Source organism: Notolabrus celidotus, chromosome 4 (genome assembly GCF_009762535.1).
Source record: "Notolabrus celidotus isolate fNotCel1 chromosome 4, fNotCel1.pri, whole genome shotgun sequence".
Lineage (NCBI taxonomy): Eukaryota > Metazoa > Chordata > Actinopteri > Labriformes > Labridae > Notolabrus > Notolabrus celidotus.
This window is the reverse complement of record NC_048275.1, coordinates 13518152-13540052: the sequence shown is the minus strand read 5'-3', so window position 1 is coordinate 13540052 and position 21901 is coordinate 13518152. Positions and strand designations below refer to the sequence as shown.

Genomic DNA, 21901 nt, shown 5'->3' with positions numbered 1-21901 from the left:
ACAGAGTCAGGGTGGAAAAGCCTTGAGCTGTATTTTGGGAAATTGGGCGTGTTGGAATGCTATAATGTGATAATTCTCTTTGAGGACTTAGAGGTCATGGAATGAAATGGCGTTAAACCACGTAGAGCCATTTGGACTGGTGTTGGGCTGCTTTCGGAAAATACATGTGGTGCCTTTTGGCTGGGTTTCCTCCACCTCCCTCCACTCTGCCACGGAGGCCACATTATGCTGTCGAACTCTTGGGTTAAACTGGCCATGTCTATCAAAACACTGTGACAGCACATTCTGTTTTCACATCCCAAGTTCTGCTAAAAAAAAAGTGCGTAGCAAATTTAACTGGTAGAATAACATTTACTTGGTGCCACATGTTTAAGAGTGTTTCACAGTGAATGAACTAACTCCATGGTCCCACTCTTTGAGCACAGCTTGGTAGCTACGTCAGCGGGTTTAAATGTTCCTCGGATGTCACTTAGATTTTGCCTGGACCGAGTGTTTGACTTGATTTTCTAGCATGAGCACAACTTTTTCTCTTCCTCCACATCCTTCTGTGTGTAATGTAAAGCAGACTGCATTGCAGGGTGGCTCGAGCCAGCTCCAGGGTCCCATGAGTCTCAGCGCACAGGGTAACAGTTCTTCAAGGGAATTGACAGTGACAGAGCCAGGAAAGTCCTCAAGTGGATCTTTTCAGTTCAGTTTTTTCTCCCCCAGACACTAACCTGTTTCACTCTGCAGCAGACAGCGGTTCATTTTAAGTTTGCTCTGAAGGAAGCAGTCCAAATCGAAGATAGACTGCTTGGTTTTGGACCCATGATTGTGCATTATGTGATGCATGATTGTGGCTTTTTTTTTTTTTTTTTTTTGCAATGCAACTCCAGAAACAAGGGGAGGCTTTTTGCTATAGATTTGGTTTGTTTTGCTTCCTTTTCAAATCTCAAATGTACCCTGTAAAGTCGGTTGCCACGTTCATCTCTGTGCTCCAAGAGTTATGAGTTCCCTGAAGCTCTCAAACATAACAAACAGCATGCAATATAGCGCTTTGTGAATGCGCCTTCAGTGGGTTTGCTGAATCATTTTACTGAACAAATGTGTCCTCAGAGAAAACTCTGAGAATATGGTTCTCAACAGGGGAAGGAAATGTAACCCAACAGATTGCTGTGGAAGCAAGTTTATTACCCTCTTTGCTAGATCCTCTGTTTCCTCATACAGAACCATTATTTGTATCCTTTCTTTCATGAAACATTCCTAAATCATTATGTATACAGTAGGTCGGCTGAGGATAGCACTGCGGATTTAGTCAAAGTCGTGGGCAAACTGTAACCATACAAGTGCCTGTCTGCTTTATGTTCCCACAAATAAACTCCCTGACATATTGTGATCTGCTTGCTTTCAAATGATGCTCTCTCCCCCTCTTACATAATATCACGTTATCTGTTAATTGCATCACTTGAGACACTGCTGTTCTCCCTCTTTCCATGACAACATATTCTAAATGTTAAAACAGCTGTTTATAATTGTTTGGACGTGTTTAGTTTGCATGATTGACGAAAAACAGTGTGTTTGCGTCAGGATATTTCCAAGGAGCCACATGTTCATTCTCTCAGGTATGTGTATTTGTCTGTCAGTATCTGTGATTAGTGCCTGCTTATGTATTTCTCTGTAACTGCCTTTTGGAGTCCTGAAGCCGGTCCAAGTGTTTGGATCAGTGGGACAGGCCCAAATCGAAGCTGTTTGGCAGTGAAAAGCTGAGAGGTCACGCAGGGGTTATAAGCCGGGGAAACAACAGCAATTAGAAGGAGTGACTCACACTGTCCACATAAATCATCCAGGCCCTGCATATCATAAACACACTGTAAAACTTTAAAGCACAATTAATTGCAAGTAATAACGCCAAGATTGATTTATGGCCTCATTCAAAGCCTGGAGACATGGGGTGCATGACCCGAGTGTCACGTCACTCTCGCATGCAAGAAATGATAGATGTACTATTCGTTTTTGGCAAAAAGCACAGCATAAAAACAAACACGTGTTTTGCAAGGGCTTTTATGAGACAGTGAAGTGGCCGCGTTGCATTAACTGATTTTCCTCCCCTTCTGCTGGCATCTAGTACAGAGGAGGAACGCCTCTGTGGTGAAGCATTTGTTGTCTCGACGTCTCTTGTGTTTTAGCTGTGGAGTTTGAGGCCTGTCAGAAAACGGGCCAAATCTGGCCGACTATAATGAGACATCTCCCTCTCCCAAAAAAAGTTTTCATAAACTTTGACAAGTCTGTGATTGTTCACATAATTTTTCTCTTTTTCATGTCTAATATGTGCGTCTTTGTCTAGATTTTATTAGTGTAATAATATTGAGAGCCTGGGATTGGCATGCTACAAAGCTTTCCTCTTTACACAAACTCTTCCAGCTTAATCCTTTATTTGCCTTTGGGAAGGGCTGAGTTTTTTTATTAGGTTTTGCTGTTTTCAAAGTTCTTTTTTCGAAGCAGAGAACTACAGGGAAATAACACAAATGCACCCTCTCGTATCACTGAACACCTTTTAGACATATGTAAAGGAAATTCTGCACTCCTAGCCCTACTTTTTACAATCATTATGTTCCTCTGTAAAACTGAGCTTTCTTTCATGAAATGCCAAGGGGCTGCAAGACTCTACAATCCCTCTGCATGCACTGTAGCAACAACATGATAGCCACTAAGGCATCTCTTCAATTGCACCTCTTATCAAATGATGCTTTTAGCTATTACATAGTGCAGCTTCCCAGTGCGTTGGCCTATCAGTCCAATCAGAGCTAATCTTCCCTGTTGGTCTCTCTGGTGACAGGAAGATGCTGCTAGCCTAATGAGAGACAGCTGGCTTAGTGTTTTCTCTGCTCTAAAAAAAAAATCCATCTATCTTTCTCCCCCTCCTACCCCACCGGGTGTTTCCACAGAAATGTGCCAAACTTTAAATCTCTCAAAGAGATCAGTTATTTCTTTGCCTGTCTCTTTTAGTTGATGTTGACAGCGCACATTAATCACTGTTTCAGCACTCGCGTTTCTGCTTCACTTTGAAGTTGATTGTCATGTGCGCCCTCACGAGGCAGCTTTGCTTTAATTCACTTTCAGATTTTTATCAGATACTTCATGTGAAGTTGTTGTTGTTAATGACGTGCAGATGTTTATGTGCTGTTGAAAAACTTAATGACTGTTGGGTTTAAAGTCTTGGAGACATGGAGTGGATGGGTTGTGTATAAAAGGGACACATTTGTTTAAAAGTCAATTCAGGGAGCAGTGAATATTTGTTTTAATTTGTGTAAAACTCTGAATGTTTTTTGAATGAATGACGTGACTCCACTATCAAAGAAGGTCTAAAACTTCTCATTCATCACAGCAGCTTGTTTTACATCAATATTAAAGCTCCTGTGAGGAGCTTTTAGTCGGTTGTGAAACAGACTGAAATGAATACTCATTTAGCTATATGATATAAAAAAGCAAATAAGACCATCAACAATAAGACGAATAATTTCTACATTGTAATTTCAATGCTTAAAACTGCTGCAAAGGGGTAGGAGTCAGACTAGTATGTTGGAGAAACAGCATTGCACAGCAAACATTCACCATAAGTGAAATATTTGACTGTTTAAAGACATTTTATTAGAAAATTCTACTTACAAGTACAAGACAGGATCAGTTAAAGGTCATATCATTAAGAACACAAGGAGGCACCAAAACTACCACCAAAACTAATGCCTAAAAATTAAGTTGAATGACAAGATACAAAAGATTTTGACATTAGACCAAAATCATCAAACACAGATGTCAGGGCCTTTGCTCTGGATTGTGGAATTTCACTCCCAGGATATCACTTAGGATTAACTGGTGTGTAATAGAGGGCTTCACCCTGTTCGTATCAAAACATGAAGCCCTGAATCTCTAGTGTATTGGTACTAACTGAAGTTCACTGTTCAAACTAAGGGTTCAGAGACAATGTTGTTTAGCTGCCTTATCATTGTTTTATCGTGGGCTGATTCTCTGAAGAAGTTGGTCTGCAGTTTTAACTTTAAAGTAGCAGACACAGATGTTCTGTAGCAACTAGTTTAAATAGAAATATAAGTCGTAGAGGTGAGAAAACATTCAGAAAACAGTCAAAATTGGGCACAATTTACCCAACAAGGCTAAACACGGGATCACAGAGTCTGCAGATAAAACATTATGTGGGTTTACATGACCACTTCTAATCAGATTAGAATTGTGAGATGCCATCTGTCATCTGTACATCCATAAATCTGGGAAGTAAAGCATTATGGCAGTAGCCACTGATCAGAGCTACAGCCCCTGCTAGTGGAGGGTGGCTGGCTTTTTAGCTTAGGCATAACACATGGCCAGCATTTTGTGCCTAGAATAATTAGAATTTTAATGACTTGTTCAGCCGCCTGGTAATTCTGGTGCCTTCTTGTGAATGTGATGACATTTAATCGTTAAGTCGGCCAAACACACACCTCCCTAGTGGACGGGCACGTGTACTATGTGGTGCTAACAGTAGGATGCACAGCATCACATAAGTAAAAACAAAACTAAAAGTCGTCTACTCGCCCTGAACGATCCAAGAAAGTGGAGGAAATAAACACTTTGTTTTGTCTTTTTACAGAAAAATTCAATTCTGTCTTTCCACGGTAACAAATGTTCAATCAAACACGACAGTTGTGAACTTTTCCCACAACTTCTTTGAGCTTTGATCCATTCTACCCAGCTGTGTGTGTGTTCCTCAGTACAGTGTTAATGGAGACGGAGTCTTCTTTCAGCAGTGACTTTCATGAGCATGCAACAGAGGACGCAGCCAGCGCCGAAAGTCCCTCCACTGAAGTTTGTGCTTACACAGACCTTCTTTGTGGTTTTTCGAGCTTGTCAGACATGTCAAGCGCGGGCTAGAAAAAGTATATTGTTTCCAGCCACTTGGATTCCTTTCCCCCCTCTGACATCTGCCACTCCGCCGAGATGATAAATTCTTGCCTCATTAAGCGTGGGTGTGGGATTACAGGCTGACAACACATTAATCACTGGGCTGGGTGGCAGCAGCCCCGCACCAGCTACAGGCATTGTTAACCAAACTTTTCTAATGTGTCACTCTCCTCCCTGACAGCCCATAATCAATCATCCTGATTGGCAGGGCTGATAGATTACACTATTTATACTTTGTGTAATGAAAGCTAGCGTTTCCACCTACTGTCATTGTGGAGACGATGATAGGCCACACCGTCCGGCTGAATAGGAACACATGGAGAAAGAAAATAAAGGGTAGGCAGACCTTGGTGCAGCATTGTGAACTTTGAAACACTGTTGAGCTCCTGTGTGGGAGGAGGGAGGATTCTCTGTGTCTGTATTGTTTCCCCCTGCTCGGTGTAGCTTAAAGGCAGTCTTCACACCATCACTGTTGCATTGTCATCTTTGTCGCTATCAGTGGCAGGCCGAGCTCTCGCAGGTAAAACTTTGCTTTGTCTGCGGTGGGATTCAGTTTCCCGGTGACCCCGTTGTTGAGGTGAGGTTTTGTTGTCGGAGCCTCTTTTCTGACAGAAAGTGAATGATTTACACATGTATAACAACAAAATGACAGGACACTGTATACTGTATGTGTGCGCTTGTCAGTGTGCCGGGGTCAAAAGGATAATGGATAATGGTTTCCCTGTTTTCTTAAGCAGAGCTTTAGAACTATGTTACTTGCTTTACAACACCTCGAGCTGCATGGGAACTTGTGGATGAAATGACACACTCCTGGTAGCCTTCAAACATAATAAGGTTATGTTTCTTTTTTGTTCATATTCAGCCGTACGTCTTTGTCTGGAATTAGAGATGTCCCCGGCACGCCGAGAGAGGATATTGAATATGAGCTCGTCGTTGAGAGGCTGCCAAGCATTCGGAGAAAAGAAAAGAGGGGGAAAAAAACAGTCCATCATGGTTTTGACAGGCAGTGTATCTGAGACTTTTCTTATGAGACAGTGCGCTGTCAGGAAATTAGTTAACTAGACCATATTATGGAGAGCCAGGTAATTTACCCTCAGAGATGCAATCGCAAATAACTAGCAGGAGGCCGCATCCCTGACCTGACATTGCTTTGTGTATAATGCAAAATCTAGTGACATGCTCAATGGGTTCTGTCAGCTGCAGGATTGAATTCTCTGCCTACTGCGTCTCAGTTTGGAGCACGTTGGTCAATTATTTCTGAGGCTGTCAGAGCGTAGGGAGACACTGTTATTTAGTATGTGTTAACTTGGCATCATTAAGACACTCACCTGACAGGGAATAGCACACCTGAGCGTTATTTATTGTGATTCCCCGACAGGGGTAACCTTCAAACACGGTGACCTCTCCCTATTTTTGCAGTTTTGTGAAATCCCACTCGGTCCATTAGAAACGGGAGCTGTCGAGACGGCGGGGAATCAAATGACCGAGAGTCGTCTAATCTAACACGGTAATACGCGAGAGAAGCTTCCATTTGTTTGGACAGATCGCTCTGATCACATGGTGGCAGTTCAGTGTCTGTTCATGCTTGTTTGTAGACATTTCTGTCCACACAATATCTTAAAGGAAATGTCATTTTGTTGTACATCTATGTTTTTTTTTTTCTCCTGCTAGCACAAACATGAGCGCACAGGAATGGAGGCAGCAGTTTATGTTGTGTGTCCTAAAACACAAACACTGATTTTGCAGTTTTTATCTTTGCTTTGTTTAAACAGACAGAACAAAGAAATGCACATGAGATATTTCACTAACAGTTGAAAGCAAAAGTTAATCAATATCAAAACTTTAGATTACAGGGATAAAAATCAAACTTAGTAATCAGCACTGGGTTGCACCAGCAAGATCAAATTACCCCTATTTTAAGCGCAATGTCTAATTCAAGATAGAGATTATGCACTAGGATTTGCAACATCTGAGATAGTGCAAACTTAAACATAAGTTACATCTGAAATCTCACATCTAGCTCTGAGTAGGTGTAAAGTCTTCTGATAAACACTGGTTGTCGTCACGACCCACATTTTTTAAAAACAGGATAACGTGGAGGATGAAGAGAAGCAGATAGTTTCACTGGCAGGATGGTGTCTCCTTAAGACATGTATGATGACTTTAATTTGTACTGATGCTTTTCGTTTTTCCACAAGTTAACATTATTTCTTCAGCAACATCATTCATGTATATTCGTGATGTAACCACTCGATGACACCGGTGTTATTTTACACTAGCTGTGGAGTGAGGAGACTGACTTAAGTTATCACCTTATAAAAATGCTTCGTCATGTTGTGTTGCTAGGAGCTAACAGCCTTAAGTTTTAGGTGTTAGCCTGTTGGAGCTAATCAGGTGTCAGTGGCAAGACTGTAACAAATACATTGTTAAGAAAAGTGCTTTTTTTGGAAGTGAAAAGGTCTTTTCAACAACAGTATTTTGATTAGTTTGGACATTACCAGTTAAGATTAGCATTATATCACTGTGGTGCAACCAAGCAATGACATGACTTAAGTTAAAAACCAGCTTGTTTTAACGTACGTTTAAGTATGGACTTAACACCTTAAATTAAGACACACCTGATACAGAGCGGTGCGACAAGCCACATGATACAGGGTTACAATCTTGGAGCTAGAATCTCAAGGATTTTGTTCTTTTGACTGAAGGAAGCAGCCAGTTGTGGGCCAACCCTTGTAAAAATTTGAACTCTGTGGGAAAATGAGAGCTACCATTCCTCCAACACCCTCCAACACCAGCACCAACCAGGCCTGGTGATGAATGGGAAACCTGATCGAGTAAAACCTCAGCATCACCTCTGTACGGCAGGATGACATGATTAGGAGGTGACAGCTTCTGCAACAACATCTCTGCATTTATCTTTTTCTGCTCTCTCTCTCTCTCCCTCTCTCTGTCTGTCTCTTTCCTCTCAACAAGTCAAACTACTCTATAATTAATGTCCCTGAAGGCTATCCGCAGGTCAGACAGGAGGAGGGTGGGTGGGGGTTGTCTGTTGAGACAGGTAGTCTTGACACCTCCAGCTTTGTAGCTTATGCATGCGGGTGGGGAAGACGGCTTTGGGAAGGGGTGAGAGAGGCCAGTGATGAGGGTCGGAGCATGTTTAGGTTGGAGGCTAAGACCGGAGACATACTGTAGGGTTGAGGGAAGGCAGGCCTAGCTGTGCGACCTCTCCACCTGAGAGACAAAAGGATGGTTTTTCACAGGATTAACCAGTCAAATCTGCTGCATTAAGGGCTTAGCCTGTCAGGAGCCTCACGTTTGAGTGACAGAGAGGGAACATACAGTTTCAACAATGTCAACACCGCACGCATTTAGCCTAAGGAAGGCACGTTATGTTACAAGATAAATCATTCAGGGAAGGTTGAAAGTGATGCATCGTTTTTTAAATAGCGTTTAAGTTGTGCAGAAGCAATGAAGAACGGCTTTCTTGCATCTGGCCTAAATGTTCAACCTGTCAAAAGTTTCATAATAGTCCTAGTTTGTTAATTTAGTCTCACGTGTTTGGTCTGCAGCCTTCACTATTGTTTTTTGAAAGATTTAAGAGGCTATTATTCCTCTCTTTCTATATAACTTTGAAGTGTGCCCTTACATTTGCACCTCTCATATGTATCCATCCAAAATCTACACCCTCTCTCCCACTCTGCATTTCACAAACACAGCAGCCCCCTCTCTCTTTTTCCCAACAATCACACTCTGTATAGCCTCTCGTCCCCCTGTTTTCTACCAGTGGAGAGGTGTTTTTCTCCCTTTTTTTCCCTTCTCAGGTTTTGAATAGCGAGAGAGGACGAGAGAAAAAGGGGTGATGAACAGGGTGGTGGGAGAGTTGGACGGCGGTAAAGAGGAAATTAAGTAGAGACAGAGGAGGAGAGGGAGACATTCTTGTTTAGCGCTGGAAATATGTGAAAGAGTGAGGGCTGCCCAGGGTGCAGCGAGAGGTCAGTGCGGGGGCAGAGGGGTCAAGTGACACTCAGACTGCATTCTTCTGTCATTCATGGGAGTGTTGGAGAGGGATGTGGAGGATTGGCATGGGGCGACAGGGCACAGATGGACAGTGACGAGGGTGGAGGTTGTCTATGCAAAGAATTTATCCTCTGTGTTATACTTTGTTGTCTTGATGAACAGAGCAAGCTTCGATGTCTGAATCATGATAAAAGTAAAAATCACGCCAAAACAGTATTAGATCATCATTTTAAAAAAACTGGGACTTTTTTAGACTGTAAGGTGTCTACTATTTGAGTCTTTTGGTGGTTATTAGAGTCTTTCTAACCTCTGACTGCTTCATTCTGTTTCTAAATGCAGTAGGTGTTCAGTTGCTAGTTGACAGATTCGGTCCCTTCCAAGAATAGGTCTCACTTCCATGCACTGGCAAGGCAAGGCAACTTACAATCATGTAGTCCTTTTCATCTTGTTTGACTTCTCCATCAGTGGCAATGTATGCCAAATGTGAGCAATAACAACAGCATAAGTTAAGTAAGTTTAATGTGAATAGCTAATGCCTCGTTTCCACCAAGTAGTCTGGTATGGATCGGTACAGTTTGGTACGGGACGGATCGGTAACGCCTGATCCTGTTTGCTTTTCCACAGCCAACCGTGCCCTACTTGGTGGGCTGTTTGTAAGCCGGATGCCGATAGTCGTGCCAGCTACGCAATAGCGTGACGTCATGGCAGTGCGACACAGTGCCTCCCGCTAATAAATGCAACAAAGAAGGGAAACGCAACACTGTAAACGAAGAGCAATGATGGAAGACATCCAGCAATTCTTCTTATTTGTGATTGGCATGTGGCTCTTTTTTTACAAAATGCAATCAGGCTTTGTTTCAGAGAAGGCTGTGTGCCTCTAGGAGAAATACAGCTGTCGCACGGGAAGTGACGATTCTTTGGACCAATCAACAAACTGCAGTGTTTCTAGCTCCACCGTCTGGGTACCAAAAAGTGGGACGGTATGGCTCTGTAATTTAGGGACCTGTCCCGGTTTTAGTCAATGGAAACGCCACAAATTGCATGCCGTACCGAGACGAACCGAACTGAACCGCTTGGTGGAAACAGGGCTTAAGTTAGCTTGTTTTGGAAGGGCTACAGAGTTGACCATTACAATGGATGCAGCTCAAACTGTAACAGACTTTTTCAATAGAAGAAATTGGATCATTTTTTTAAATCAATAAAATCATCCCAAATCAATATTTGGTCAAGTTATTGTTTTTTTGAGCAAGTAGCAATGTGAATAGCAGGATAATCAGGTTGACACAAGATCCATGCCTCCTTTGCAGCAGCGTCCTGCTCACCCACTGAGGGTTCCAATCTGCTTTAACACCCCGCTCATGATACATTATATCTTAACTGTCTTTGTGTGTTTATTGGTGTTGTTTGTGTCTGTTTAAAAATGTTTTTAAAAAACAAAATAAAATGGTCTAAGGATATTTACAAAACTAAAGGGTGAATGAATGCACAAATATGGACGACTTGCCTCCTTTCCTTCCCACGGTAAAAAATGAAGACAAAATACAGCCAAGGTGGGCGCTGACATAAAGTGCTGGTCAAGTATTCTGGAACCAGTGCTTATGGCTGGTGGAGCCTCAACACTGACATCAAGCCCCTTCCACTAACCAGAACACACAATTGACTTAACGATAAGTCAGCAGAGATATCCATAGGTCAGTCCAGGTGACGGCCGGACAGGTTCTTGTGTCAGTTTTAAGTGAAAGCGGCTCTTGTTTTGGTGTGTATCATGTCTCCTCTCACCATTCCTCTTCTACCTTGAAAGACCGGTGCAGGAGCTACTTTGTCAACAGAGCTGTCAATCATGACGTTACATCACCTTTTTTAACAACAATATTATGTCTGTAATATGATATCCTGCAAGATGTGGTGAACATCATGTCCAGTGACATATATTTTACTTAGAGGATAACTTCTCCAGGCTGAGGAACAAAGAATTGTCATTTAATCATGTCTGATCAAGTTAATACAGGAGGCTAAGAAGTTTGGTGGTGGGTTGTAGACAAAGCCATAAGCACAAACAATGGTTCTCTTTATAACCTCTTGTCAGTCGTTCCTGTTCTCTTTAACCCTGAAGTGATAAACAGACCTAAAAGGTGTCACATGTCCTCAATTAGACTGACAGCTTTGACGTTGTTGCAACAAACCATTTTGTCCCTCTCTGTCTGACCTGTCAGTTATTTTAATAAGACCTAAACTGCAACCTATGACTCAGACATTTAATATGATGTGATAAAAGTATCCCATGAGATCACCTGATATGCTGTATCCATGCAGCAGGCAGATGGGTCGGGCACATCGTGGGCATTACTTCTCCAGCAGTTTTGCCTGCCAACTGGCAACGTCCGTCACCAGGCGTGTTCGGGGTAATCTGAGAGAGACAGGCCGAGCTGCGGCGGCTCTGACTTTCATCGCACCTGTGCTAAAAGCACAGTGAAGAGCAGTCCCATCTTCCCCCTCCGCCCCCTGCAAGGGAACATTGAGACGGCAGTGGATCAGATGGGCTCACATCCTGTCAGACTCATCAGATTTCAAGACGACTGAGTGCTTTTGTCAGCCGGATTCCAGACATCTTCTTTCTTTCTCTCTGGAAAGCTTTTCAGAGGTAGTGTTTCTTTGGATTTGACCCCCCTGGAGACAAAAGAATCCTTGATACCTCTATAGCTCTTATGCTAATGATAATGGTGTGCAGGACATGATTCATGTGATCTAAGGGTGATCATAAAATGAAGGATTGGCCTGGAATCCACACCAGCAGGCTCAAAGGAGGGAGACAACAGTCTGATGCGTCTTTCATGAAAACACCTCTGTCTTCAGTTCCTCCTCTCATCTCCTTCAGCTCCTCTCTCACTGCCCTCTGTCACATATGTCATTCTTCCCTGACACCTGTCTGCCCTTCCCTCTTGTCTCACCGTCCTGTCTCCTTCTCTACTGGGCGAAGCTGTTTGTTTTTGCGGAGGTTTGTTTATGGGGGGAAGGAATACCCCGCTGCTCCAGGCCTCCTCTAGTCTTTCAGCTCATCACACAAAACATGACAGGCCTCCTTCTCTTTGGTGCCGAGATGAGCTGTTTCTCTTGGTTCCCCATGGGGAGTCAAAATTTTTTTTTTCGGCTTCACTCTCTCCTTCTTGAACTTCACTTCAAGACAGCGGATCGATACGGAGTGCGCAAGCAAACAGCTACCTGCTTTGGGCCTTGTACACAAACATTGTGTAATTTTGCAGGGTGATGTTGTTAGAGGTTATCTGTCCGAAAGGAATAAGAGTTTGAGTGAATGCAGTTATTTCTAAGTATTTTTTTCCACATATAAACTGTCCTTGAATGGAAATTTCGTATTAACCCAAACAGCCTCTTTTGAAATGTTCAAATGGGTGCTCGAGGCAAAAATTTTGAAACCCAAGTAGAAGCAAATTAGTGATACAAAATCCTTAACTTCCAAGTACCTGTGTATTTGATTTGATATCATTTCATTAACTCTGTTTAATACCCGTGTAGCCTCCTGTGTTTGGATACCTCAGCTTGTAATTATTGCTATAAAATTAGCCCTTAATTTGCAGTGGAAGAAAGGGACTTTGATTGGCCTGTAAAAGGGAACGATGTGAAATCCGACACTGACAACTTGTAGCTTGTAATTATGCTGTTTTGCTGACACACATTGTAATTATGTTGCTCACTTTAGCGATGATGCGTTTAACGGTGAAGTGTTGCCATTTATAATGTCTGTGAAAAGGGGATTCAGTGCCTTGGAAATGCAGTTTGAGTGTATTTTTGCAGGTATGTCTATCATGAGTAGCTGTGCAAATAAAAGCAGCAGACCGAGGTTTGTTACAGACTTGGACGACTGAGGGTCATGGAAATTTTTTAATACCAATAATCATACTGGGTGGTCTACCACTGGCCTTCTCAGACCTCCAGAACTCCACCCAGAAAGCTTGCTCTCAGTTTCTCTCTTTTTATTGTTGTTATTGCCAGTTTCAGGCCATCATGCTTCTCCTTCTTTCCAGCATTTAACTTTCTCTTTGGAGTGTATCAGCACATCAGATAACCTCCAGGTAAAACCTTGAGCTGGTACGCACACATGCACACAGTCAGGTAGCTGCCTTTGTTTGACTGCTGTGTGCGAGTTGTGTGTATTTCTCTTTCCCTTTTAGTCTCTTCCAGCGTGGAGTTAAGACTGAATCAGCTGTTCACACAACCTTCACACATGCACACAAGCGCTCGCAGTACTCAGACATGCACAAAAGCCCAATTGCACGGTTGCAAACACACATTTTTTGCGCACACAAAAAAAAAAAAGCACTCGCACACCTAAAGAGAGGGCTCTGCCTCCGGGGGCCACGTCAGTTACCTGCTGACACACAGGCTAGTGATTGATGAGACGCCGGGGGCGCTGGAGTAGACTTTGTCAGCTGCTCATAATTTATACATCTTATCTCCATCAGAAGAAAAGACAGAGTGCCGCGTTGTGTATATGGAGATGAAAACACTGGGCTTGTTTAGGCAGCGGTGACAGGGTAGCTGCTAGCTGTTAGCCGCGGCACAGAGTGATAACTCAGATTGCTATCTGTTAGCTTTCTCACCGGGTCCCTCTGTGGCCTGAGCCTTCACTCTTTGCCTGTGACGAATCCTCAGTCTGTCAGTCATCCTCACTCACTTTCATTCCCTCTCTCTCATGTTTCTCCCTCTCTTTGTGTCTCCTATCCTCCCCTCTGTCTCGCTCTCTCGTGTCTCTATTCCACCATCCTGTGACCCTCTCTCTTCTCTCCTCTGTCGATCTCCTGTCACATTCTCAGGCCAGACAGGCCCAAGCCTCTGCTGAAAGCTGCTGGCTCTTCCTCAGTCCGCTCACAGGCCGAAGGTCAGGATGGAGGCTTTTGAGTTACAGAATAATTAGCTCTGTCAGTGTCATGTTGAAATCAATGTTCAGATTTTGTCTGAGGGTGGGCCACAGGATTTATTTTCGTACAGTACAGGCAAGACTACTTTAGATATTTGTAAGGGCACAAGTGGGGCAATTGTCATTTTGGTAGATGCTTGGCATTGTTTTTAATAGAGTGTGTCTTTTTTCAGTCTAAATTACTGCAGATTAAAGGGACAGCATTAGAGACGAACAGAAGAGCACACTGCCTTTTGTCTAAAAACAAATGCTGCTTCTTTTGATTTGAAATTTGTAATTTATATTTTTATTTTACCATAGTTCAAGCCCAGAAACAAAGACATGTACCTCTGATCCCCACATAGACCTTGTCAGTGATAAATGAATCCGACTTGTGTTGCCCTGTACGCTCAGCGTTTGATTTTGTCTTCCTGAATGTGAAAAGAAAGTTTACCAACCCACAGAACTTCACCTTACTCTCCTCCAATTGTGTTTTTAGCACGCTTTGTTCTCTCAAATTGTGTTCAGATGTTTTTAAGAGTGTCAGTTAACTACTGCATCAGCAAAACAACTTTGATTCCATAACCCCATCCCACTATTGATCTTGCCTTGTAGATAAAAGAGCGCTCTCTCTGAAATCATGCATTTTTCATTGTGGTATCAATGGCAGCCTTTGCATTTGGCATCCCACTTAGCTTAAAGCTATACTCACAAATGCTGTCTGTTTTGCTCTATTGATTCAGAGGGTTTGCATGTTGTATATTTGAGCTATCAGTCCCTTGGTATCATTTTAGTTTGTCTTTGATCAACCTGATTGCTGCAAACAGACACAAAGAATCAAGCAAATTATTCTAATTACTGTGTTTTGGTGAAGATCAGCATTGTGCGTTGTATTAAATATTCAAGTTGGAACACTTTGACATAATTAAGAAAGTGTGTGTTGTAATTTAAATCCCTGTGCTGCTAAGGCTACAGCTGCTGTGTCTGCTCAGATGAGCATGATATAAAACACGATGAATGCAAAACCTATTTTCTTGAGGATGTTTCTCTACTTCAATTTTAAAAATGTTCATACCGTATTCTTACCAGACATACAGCTTGAGGGAAAAATTGAGAACAGAAGTAGAATATTACCTTTCCAACCAAATAGTAGTAGGCATTGTGCTGCTGACGCTTGTCAGGTGTTAAACAACACTTTGGACCAAGGACAGACAAATGAGAGAGTCCTCCTCTCTAATAGAATCTAAAAAGATGAAAAATATAGTGCAGGAGGCAGGAAGGACTAGTCAAAGAGGTGACCATCAGCATCTCAGCAGCGTGGTTTGGCAGCCTCCAGCCTGCCATGGTGTAATTGGAGAGAAAACATATATGGGAGCAAATAACCCCCTGTCAGGGGCATTAAAAGGAGATGTTGTGACGACTGAGAGCCCTGCCAGCTGAGCACGGCAAAGTGGAGAGGAAGAATAAGGCCCATCAAATGGAAAAACCTGCTCGGAGAAACCGTACATCCAAATATTCCAGATAATTGTCGACCGGTAGAGGAAAAAAAAGAGTATCCATGTTTGTTTGTGGAACTTTTCCTGGAGAGAAAAACAGATATTTCTCACTATTGTCGGTGTTCGTACCTGTAGCTGTCATGTGTTGATTGATTTGACATGTGTAGTTTGAGGAGTATAATTTGAAAATGGTAAAGGGGAACATCAGCCCCTTATTATTACTTTGGAGTGACATAAAAGAAGGTGATTGAAACGCAGAGAAACTATGACTCACAGTCAGAACTCCAAACTGAAAAGGCGAAGGGAAACAAGCAGGTAACATCTGATAATTTTAACGGATAGATGGTTTTACTCAATAAGAGGTGACATTATGAAAATTTGAAATTGGAAGCATTTCCTGTTATATAACAGGTGTTTATTGTAAACTATGTCTGATTTGACTAATAATGTGTGTTTGGGCCTGTAGAAAACACGTCGTTCCTCCTATGATTTCTTTTTGATAGGAGGACTTTGTGAAGACGCCCCCGTGGTGCCATTGTAACCCGCCCAACTCTCGAAACCTTTGTTTGGCTGCTAAATCTTCCAAGGTTTTGGCATTGCTCCTCAAATTATTGAATTATCTAAGCCTCTACTTTGTGCCTTTTTTCCTTTTTTCTCTCCCATGCCTTCTTCTTGATGATCACAAAGGAATTTGCCCGTCTCTCCTGAACCTCCCCTGCATTTTAAACCTGCCTGACCTCGCCATTCAACCGAGCGTGTCAAAATGTTAATGAGGATCCCCCCAAAAGCGCTCAGAGGTTAAATAAAGTCTTCATAAGCTGTCGGTCAGAATTCAATAATTCATTTACTTGGCGTGTTTCCACTTTCCCTGCCACTGCGTCTCACTTCTTGTTTCTATCCGGGGACAGGGCTTGTCTTGTTGTGTTTTGTTTAATTTTTTTTGTGTGTGCAGGCAGCTGTGCAGGCAGCCTATTGTCTGTGTGCAAGATTGCTGCTTTAGCTCAGTGGCCCCTCTCATTAATCATCCGGTCAGACTATTTATAATGCGGCAGCCAAGCCGCCACCTCGGTTGCCATTGGCTTTTGTCACTGTGGCACTCTGTTTTGTGGCAGGAGGAAGCCTAATTATTAACTGTTCAGATGACAGGCAGCGCTGTTCCATCAACACGGCTGGCTGACAGTCAGACTGAGGTGATAGCCCGCTGAGCAGCTAAAAAACAACAGCACACTGTACGGCTACATCAAAATGTCTTGATCTCAAAAGTGTATTTTGACACTTTGAATTAAACTTTGTCCTTTTTAAATTAGTATTTTTAAACTTCTTCCAAAACATGTGTGAAAATTGCCTCAAGAAAAAAATTAAAAATGTCAAAGTGAGTCACTAATATGCATGAACTTGCACCTTTTGTCTGCCAAGTATTTGTCTTAAAATAACCTGCAAATGTGTGCGGTAAACACTGTCTCTCATTAAATCAGGTAATTATTTTTCTTATTAGTTTCTGCAGAAAATTGCAGCCGTCATTATCTGTTCTTGAGGTACCTCAACATTTTATTGACAGTGCCCTTTAATTTTGTGTGAAATGGTTGTGGCAGACGCTGCCAGTCACGAAGCCTGTTTTCTTCTTATTAATCACTTATGTTCATGCTGGGTACAGATATCAAACTAGCATGAATAATTAAATCACTCCCTGCTTTGCTTTGCTACGCAATTCCATATCTTGCAAATCCAAAGAAGATTAAGATGGCGCTGGACTTGAAGTGTCAAAAGGATATAATACGTTTCCTTTTTGTGGTGGAGAAAAAAAGAATTAGTGAAAGCCTCCTGCAGAATGACAGTCTTTGTTATTTGTCTTCTGACTTCCTAGCAGACAGCTATCAGGAAGAAAGAGAAGTCACTGTGCACCGCCGAGAGAAGAAAATATGTGAGTCAGACTTTCCCCTCCTCCCTTCTTTCCCCAAAGCTTGAGATCCCCCTTCCAAAAAATGAAAAGGATCAAGTTGCTGTCACTGTCACCGAACAAACATAAACTTTTCTGGCACCCAATAAATAGGCAGTGTGGCATTGTTCTCAAAGCCAGACAGGTGTGTCTGCCTCAGCGATGATGGATTCCATTATTCTGTATGGAAAGCCTGTTGGCTTTCTTGTCATATGTTGTCACACATCTCTCTCCGGAGAGAGAAAGGTTTGAAAGATGGCCAAAAGTAATTACACAGACGCGTCCCTGATGCTGTTGCCGTGTGTTTTCTCCTGCTCATCACCGCTGAAGGTAGGGAAAAAAAATCTGTTACCCACAGCTATATTTCACAGGGAGACGAGGAGTGCAGACATGTCGATGCTCTGCCGCTCTTCTTGTTGTGTTGATTGCTAGCTCATTAACCCGTCAGGTTTATTTTTCCAAGCTATGAACGTGAGCTTTGGGAAAGGGCCCTGGGCAGTTTTACTCATCGCTAAGGTGGAGCAGCAGGCCCTGATCCGGGTGTGTGGTGATGACATTATTTGCACCTGAATGGCAGGTACATCAACATCTCCTTGTAAACGCATCAAAGGAGAGACAGTGGCACCTTTGTTCTCCTCGCAGCCCACTTGGGTTGCTGACAGCTCACTGATTGATATTATCATTCTTAATGTCAGTAAATAGTGCCATGCCAGATAGAGAACCCGTTTCCTCTTTGTACTGGAGAGCTCATTTATCTTTCTGCAGCTCGCCCTGGCATATGCCGAAATTGGAGCCGGAAGTAGTCTTCCATTTCAGTCCGAAAGGGATGTGTACGTTGTTGCTTTTTTCTCCCCTCACCATCTCCTAATCTGCTCCCTCTGTCTCGCTTTCTCTTCTTGTCTCTGTCTTCCTGGTAATTTTGATTCTGAGTGAGTGAGACTTAACTGGGAGGAAAGATAGAGCTTAAGTCAGTTGTAATATGTTAGGACAACTCTTGATTAGATTCTGTCAGAGTGAGGTCTTGCTGCGTCTCTCCTGCTGCAGTCTGCCCTTCCTGAAACACCGGCTTAACCATGAACTGATATCAGTCCACTCGAGAGCCCTTCAATGAATTTGTTACCAAAATAAGACCCTTGTTAGAGTGAAGGTTCCTCAAAGAGTGAGCCTTGAATTTATCTTGTTGTGCTTATGTGCTGTATGTTTTCCTTCTCTTAATAGGCCATGCATTTAATGAGTCATTGAAGAGAAACCGAGATATAAAAGCTCTAGACAATAAGCCTTTCCAGAGCCATACAGTGGCCACCAAAGGTCTTGGAGACATCAAATTGAAAAGGTTAAACACTGACAGTGAACATGCCTAACATGGTGGGTACACAACCCCCATGAACAGCAACAAATGATGGCATTTGGAAAGAGAATAAAAAGGTACAGGAGGAAAGTCAAGGTTTTTTATTTTCATTTTTGACAAGAATCAAAAGAGAATTGGTTAAAGAAGGCCACTAACACAGAAATTAAACACACACAAGATTCTCTACTACAAGTGCACAATTCAAAGCACCTACCTCCCTGTTTTCCCTCTCACCCCTCCCCTCTCCAATCCCGTTACCCCCTACCCTTTGCTATTATGTTGACAGATAGCGCTGATATCCTCCGAGCTGCTGATAGATACGTCATATCTCAGGGAGAAACGGGTTTGTCCTCAGCAGGTGAATGCGCGGCTCTCTCATCCTCCAGAGTAGACAGACACACATGACACTTTTCGACACTCTCTCCCTGATAGCACTTTGGCATGCAGGCAGAATCAAAGGGGGCATCTTTCACATGCAATTAGAGTTGAAAATAAAGACGATGAAGCGCAGTGCACAAAGGAAAGCTGGGGATCAGAAGGCTGTAATGAAAGGTGATTAGAAAGTAGAGACCCCGGCCAATGAGCTGCAGCGAGCCGGGGAAACAACCCCACGCTAGAAGGGTTCTCTATTGAAGATGCTATTAGACATTATCAAAGCTGATAATGATAGACAGACATGACTCAAACTATGCTAGATCAGTGTGTGTGTTTGTGTTTGTGAGGAAGGGGGAGAGGACAGAGCATGTGTGTTTTATTCCAACAGTTACAGGAAGCTCTGTTTTTATGTGTTACATTCAGTATGAGCAGAAATGTCAGGATGCATCCTAAATCTGCCTTATTTGATCAACACTGTTGTTCCACAATACTAAATATCACTTTGCCTTCATTATAGGGCCCGTGGATCCTTGAAAAGTCTTTAATTACATTATTTTTAATAAAATAGAATTCAGGGGCTTTTAATGTCTTAAAAAGACTTGAGTTTACATGTGAGAAGTCTAAAACATTAGATGGCGCTTTACTTAGACAGGTCTGACTTCACAAAAGTCTTGTGGATTGTAATGTTTACGACACCCATTCAGACAATACGTGGTAAAGAGAGGGGGAAGAAGCTGGAGAATGGAAGCTCAAGGGACTGTTGTTTTGAAATGAAAACTACTGAGAATAATTTGCGGGGGCAAACATTGTTTATGAGGTGACTTGCAGGATATTCCACATCTGTTTGTCGTACTGTGCACAAGTGATATTAATTCTTCATTAGCCCAGTATAAGTTTATCTTTCCCGTAGTACTCTGAAGTTATTAGCTGTTTACAAGTTGTATGTATGAATTTTATGTAATTCTTTAGCATATTATGAGATCGCATGGTGACAAAATATATATTAACAAACAGCATGTTAAAAATGCTTTAAATTAAAATGATACCAATGAAGACCATAGTTCAGTAACACAATGCAGTGAGTAAATAGAGAAGTTACTCACATCTGTGAAACCTAAAGCTCTGGATGACTGTGAGACAGCTTTAATATAAACAGATCTTCAGAATCAAAATATTTGTTTAAAACCATCACAGAAGCATGCTGCTCTCCTGTATGAAGTTTGAAGCTCCACAGCATCACAAAACTGCAGCTTAACTGATGTTGGTAAAAGTGTTGTATTTTCTATGAATAAATTACTTTACAGTGGAAATTTCTTGTATAAAAACTACAAAAATCTGTATATTCAAAGATGCTTCATTGCACATACTGTGTGAAATGAGTAGTTTGAAGTGTGTGTTCAAGACAAACTCAATGATTGGCAACTGTGGAGGCACATCCAGCACAAACCCACTTTTAATACAAATATTGACTTTTTTAATAATAAATAATAATAATAATTTCTAGGATTTATATAGTGCTTTTCTTAATACTCAAAGTCGCTTTACATAAGATAAAAATTGTCAGGTCCAGGAATCGTCACAGCAGAGTCAAGGGACACAAGGACAACTTTTTCAGCTAGCTCGCTTTTGCAAAAGGGAAGACTGATCCATGTTCATCACAAAGTGTGGTTGATCATCTTCAAAGTCTCCTCTGTTGCTCAGCTGTTTTATTGAAAGCATAGGCGTGATCGTATTACAAAGGGCGTGATAATATTTAATTGGTTTGCACAACAGTAAGTCACAAGTTGCTGGGCAGAATCACCTTGAAGTTGTTTTTCAATGTGCTGCTACCTCTTATCATATCCTGAAAGAACACAAAGTGCTGGCAGATGATAAGAAGTTTGCACAGTTCTCACAAAAATAAAAATAAAACAGGTGAATAAAACAGAACAAGGACAGAGGTGGGGCTAGAGGTCATGTGTTGTAGGCTTTTTTGAACAGGTGAGGCTTGAGGTGGTTCAGAGTTGCGGATGTGTGGAGGGAGAGAGTTCCAGTTTCTTTAATACTAAGTGCTTAACAATAGTATGGTTACTTTTTTATTACTGAAGTTACAATGGAGTATTAAGGGCACATTATAGAAAGGAAAAAATAGAATAAAGTAGTAAATAAATAAATAATATAAATTAATTATTTAGGAAGAAGTAATTATTTTAGGCTTTTGTTAGCCCGTATTTTATTTTGAAGGGGATGATCAGAGGTGCAGCCAGCCTCCTGCACTAAAACTTGGAGCATTGTAAATAACTTAATACTTACTTTAGCACATCAGCACCACATTGTTGTTTGTCCTGAAGAGGGACAGTCTGATAGGCAGCCTGTTCATGTTTCTGCTGCTGCTGTGTGTCCTCAGCTGTGGAGTTGGACTTCATACGATGGTCCATGTTTCTCAGCTTTGTACAGGCAACAAGCTAATCTTCCACATATGTCATTTTTACATGAGATAAGATAAACCTTAGCTTGGAACTACAACCCCTACCTCATACAATTACAACTTTAAACTGGTAAATGTATAACTTTTCTTGTAAATTTGCTATTTTTTGTATTGATATTCCAGCTTTTTTTAAAGACTTTATTCTCACAAATATATACGACTTCACTTTCGTAAATTTTAGACTTTAATCTTTTTATTACATAACTTTTTTTGTAAATTTACAGCTCTTTTTGTATACTTAAAACTTCTTTTCATCAGACTTTATTATTGAAAAATTCTGACTCTATTCTCACAATATGATTAACTTGGCCCTAATCCTCCATTGTACTGAAACACTCTAATTGTACACATTTGTATGAATGGCTGTATGAGTAAGTTTGTGTGTAACTACACATTTATAAAAAGATAACTGTGTCAG

At 41.8% G+C, this 21901-nt stretch overlaps 1 protein-coding gene across 2 annotated transcripts in view; it reads left to right on the top strand.

The window, feature by feature from the left end:
• Nucleotides 1-21901, top strand: part of lrmda (leucine rich melanocyte differentiation associated) — a 264296-nt gene that overhangs the window by 188702 nt on the left and 53693 nt on the right. Inside the window, exon 6 of one of the 2 annotated variants that reach the window (XM_034682535.1) lies at nucleotides 17222-17278. The exons of the other annotated variant lie outside the window; for it this stretch is intronic. Coding sequence (XP_034538426.1) covers nucleotides 17222-17278 — 57 coding nt within the window. The remainder of the gene's footprint in view (nucleotides 1-17221; nucleotides 17279-21901) is intronic. 2 annotated transcript variants of the gene reach the window in all.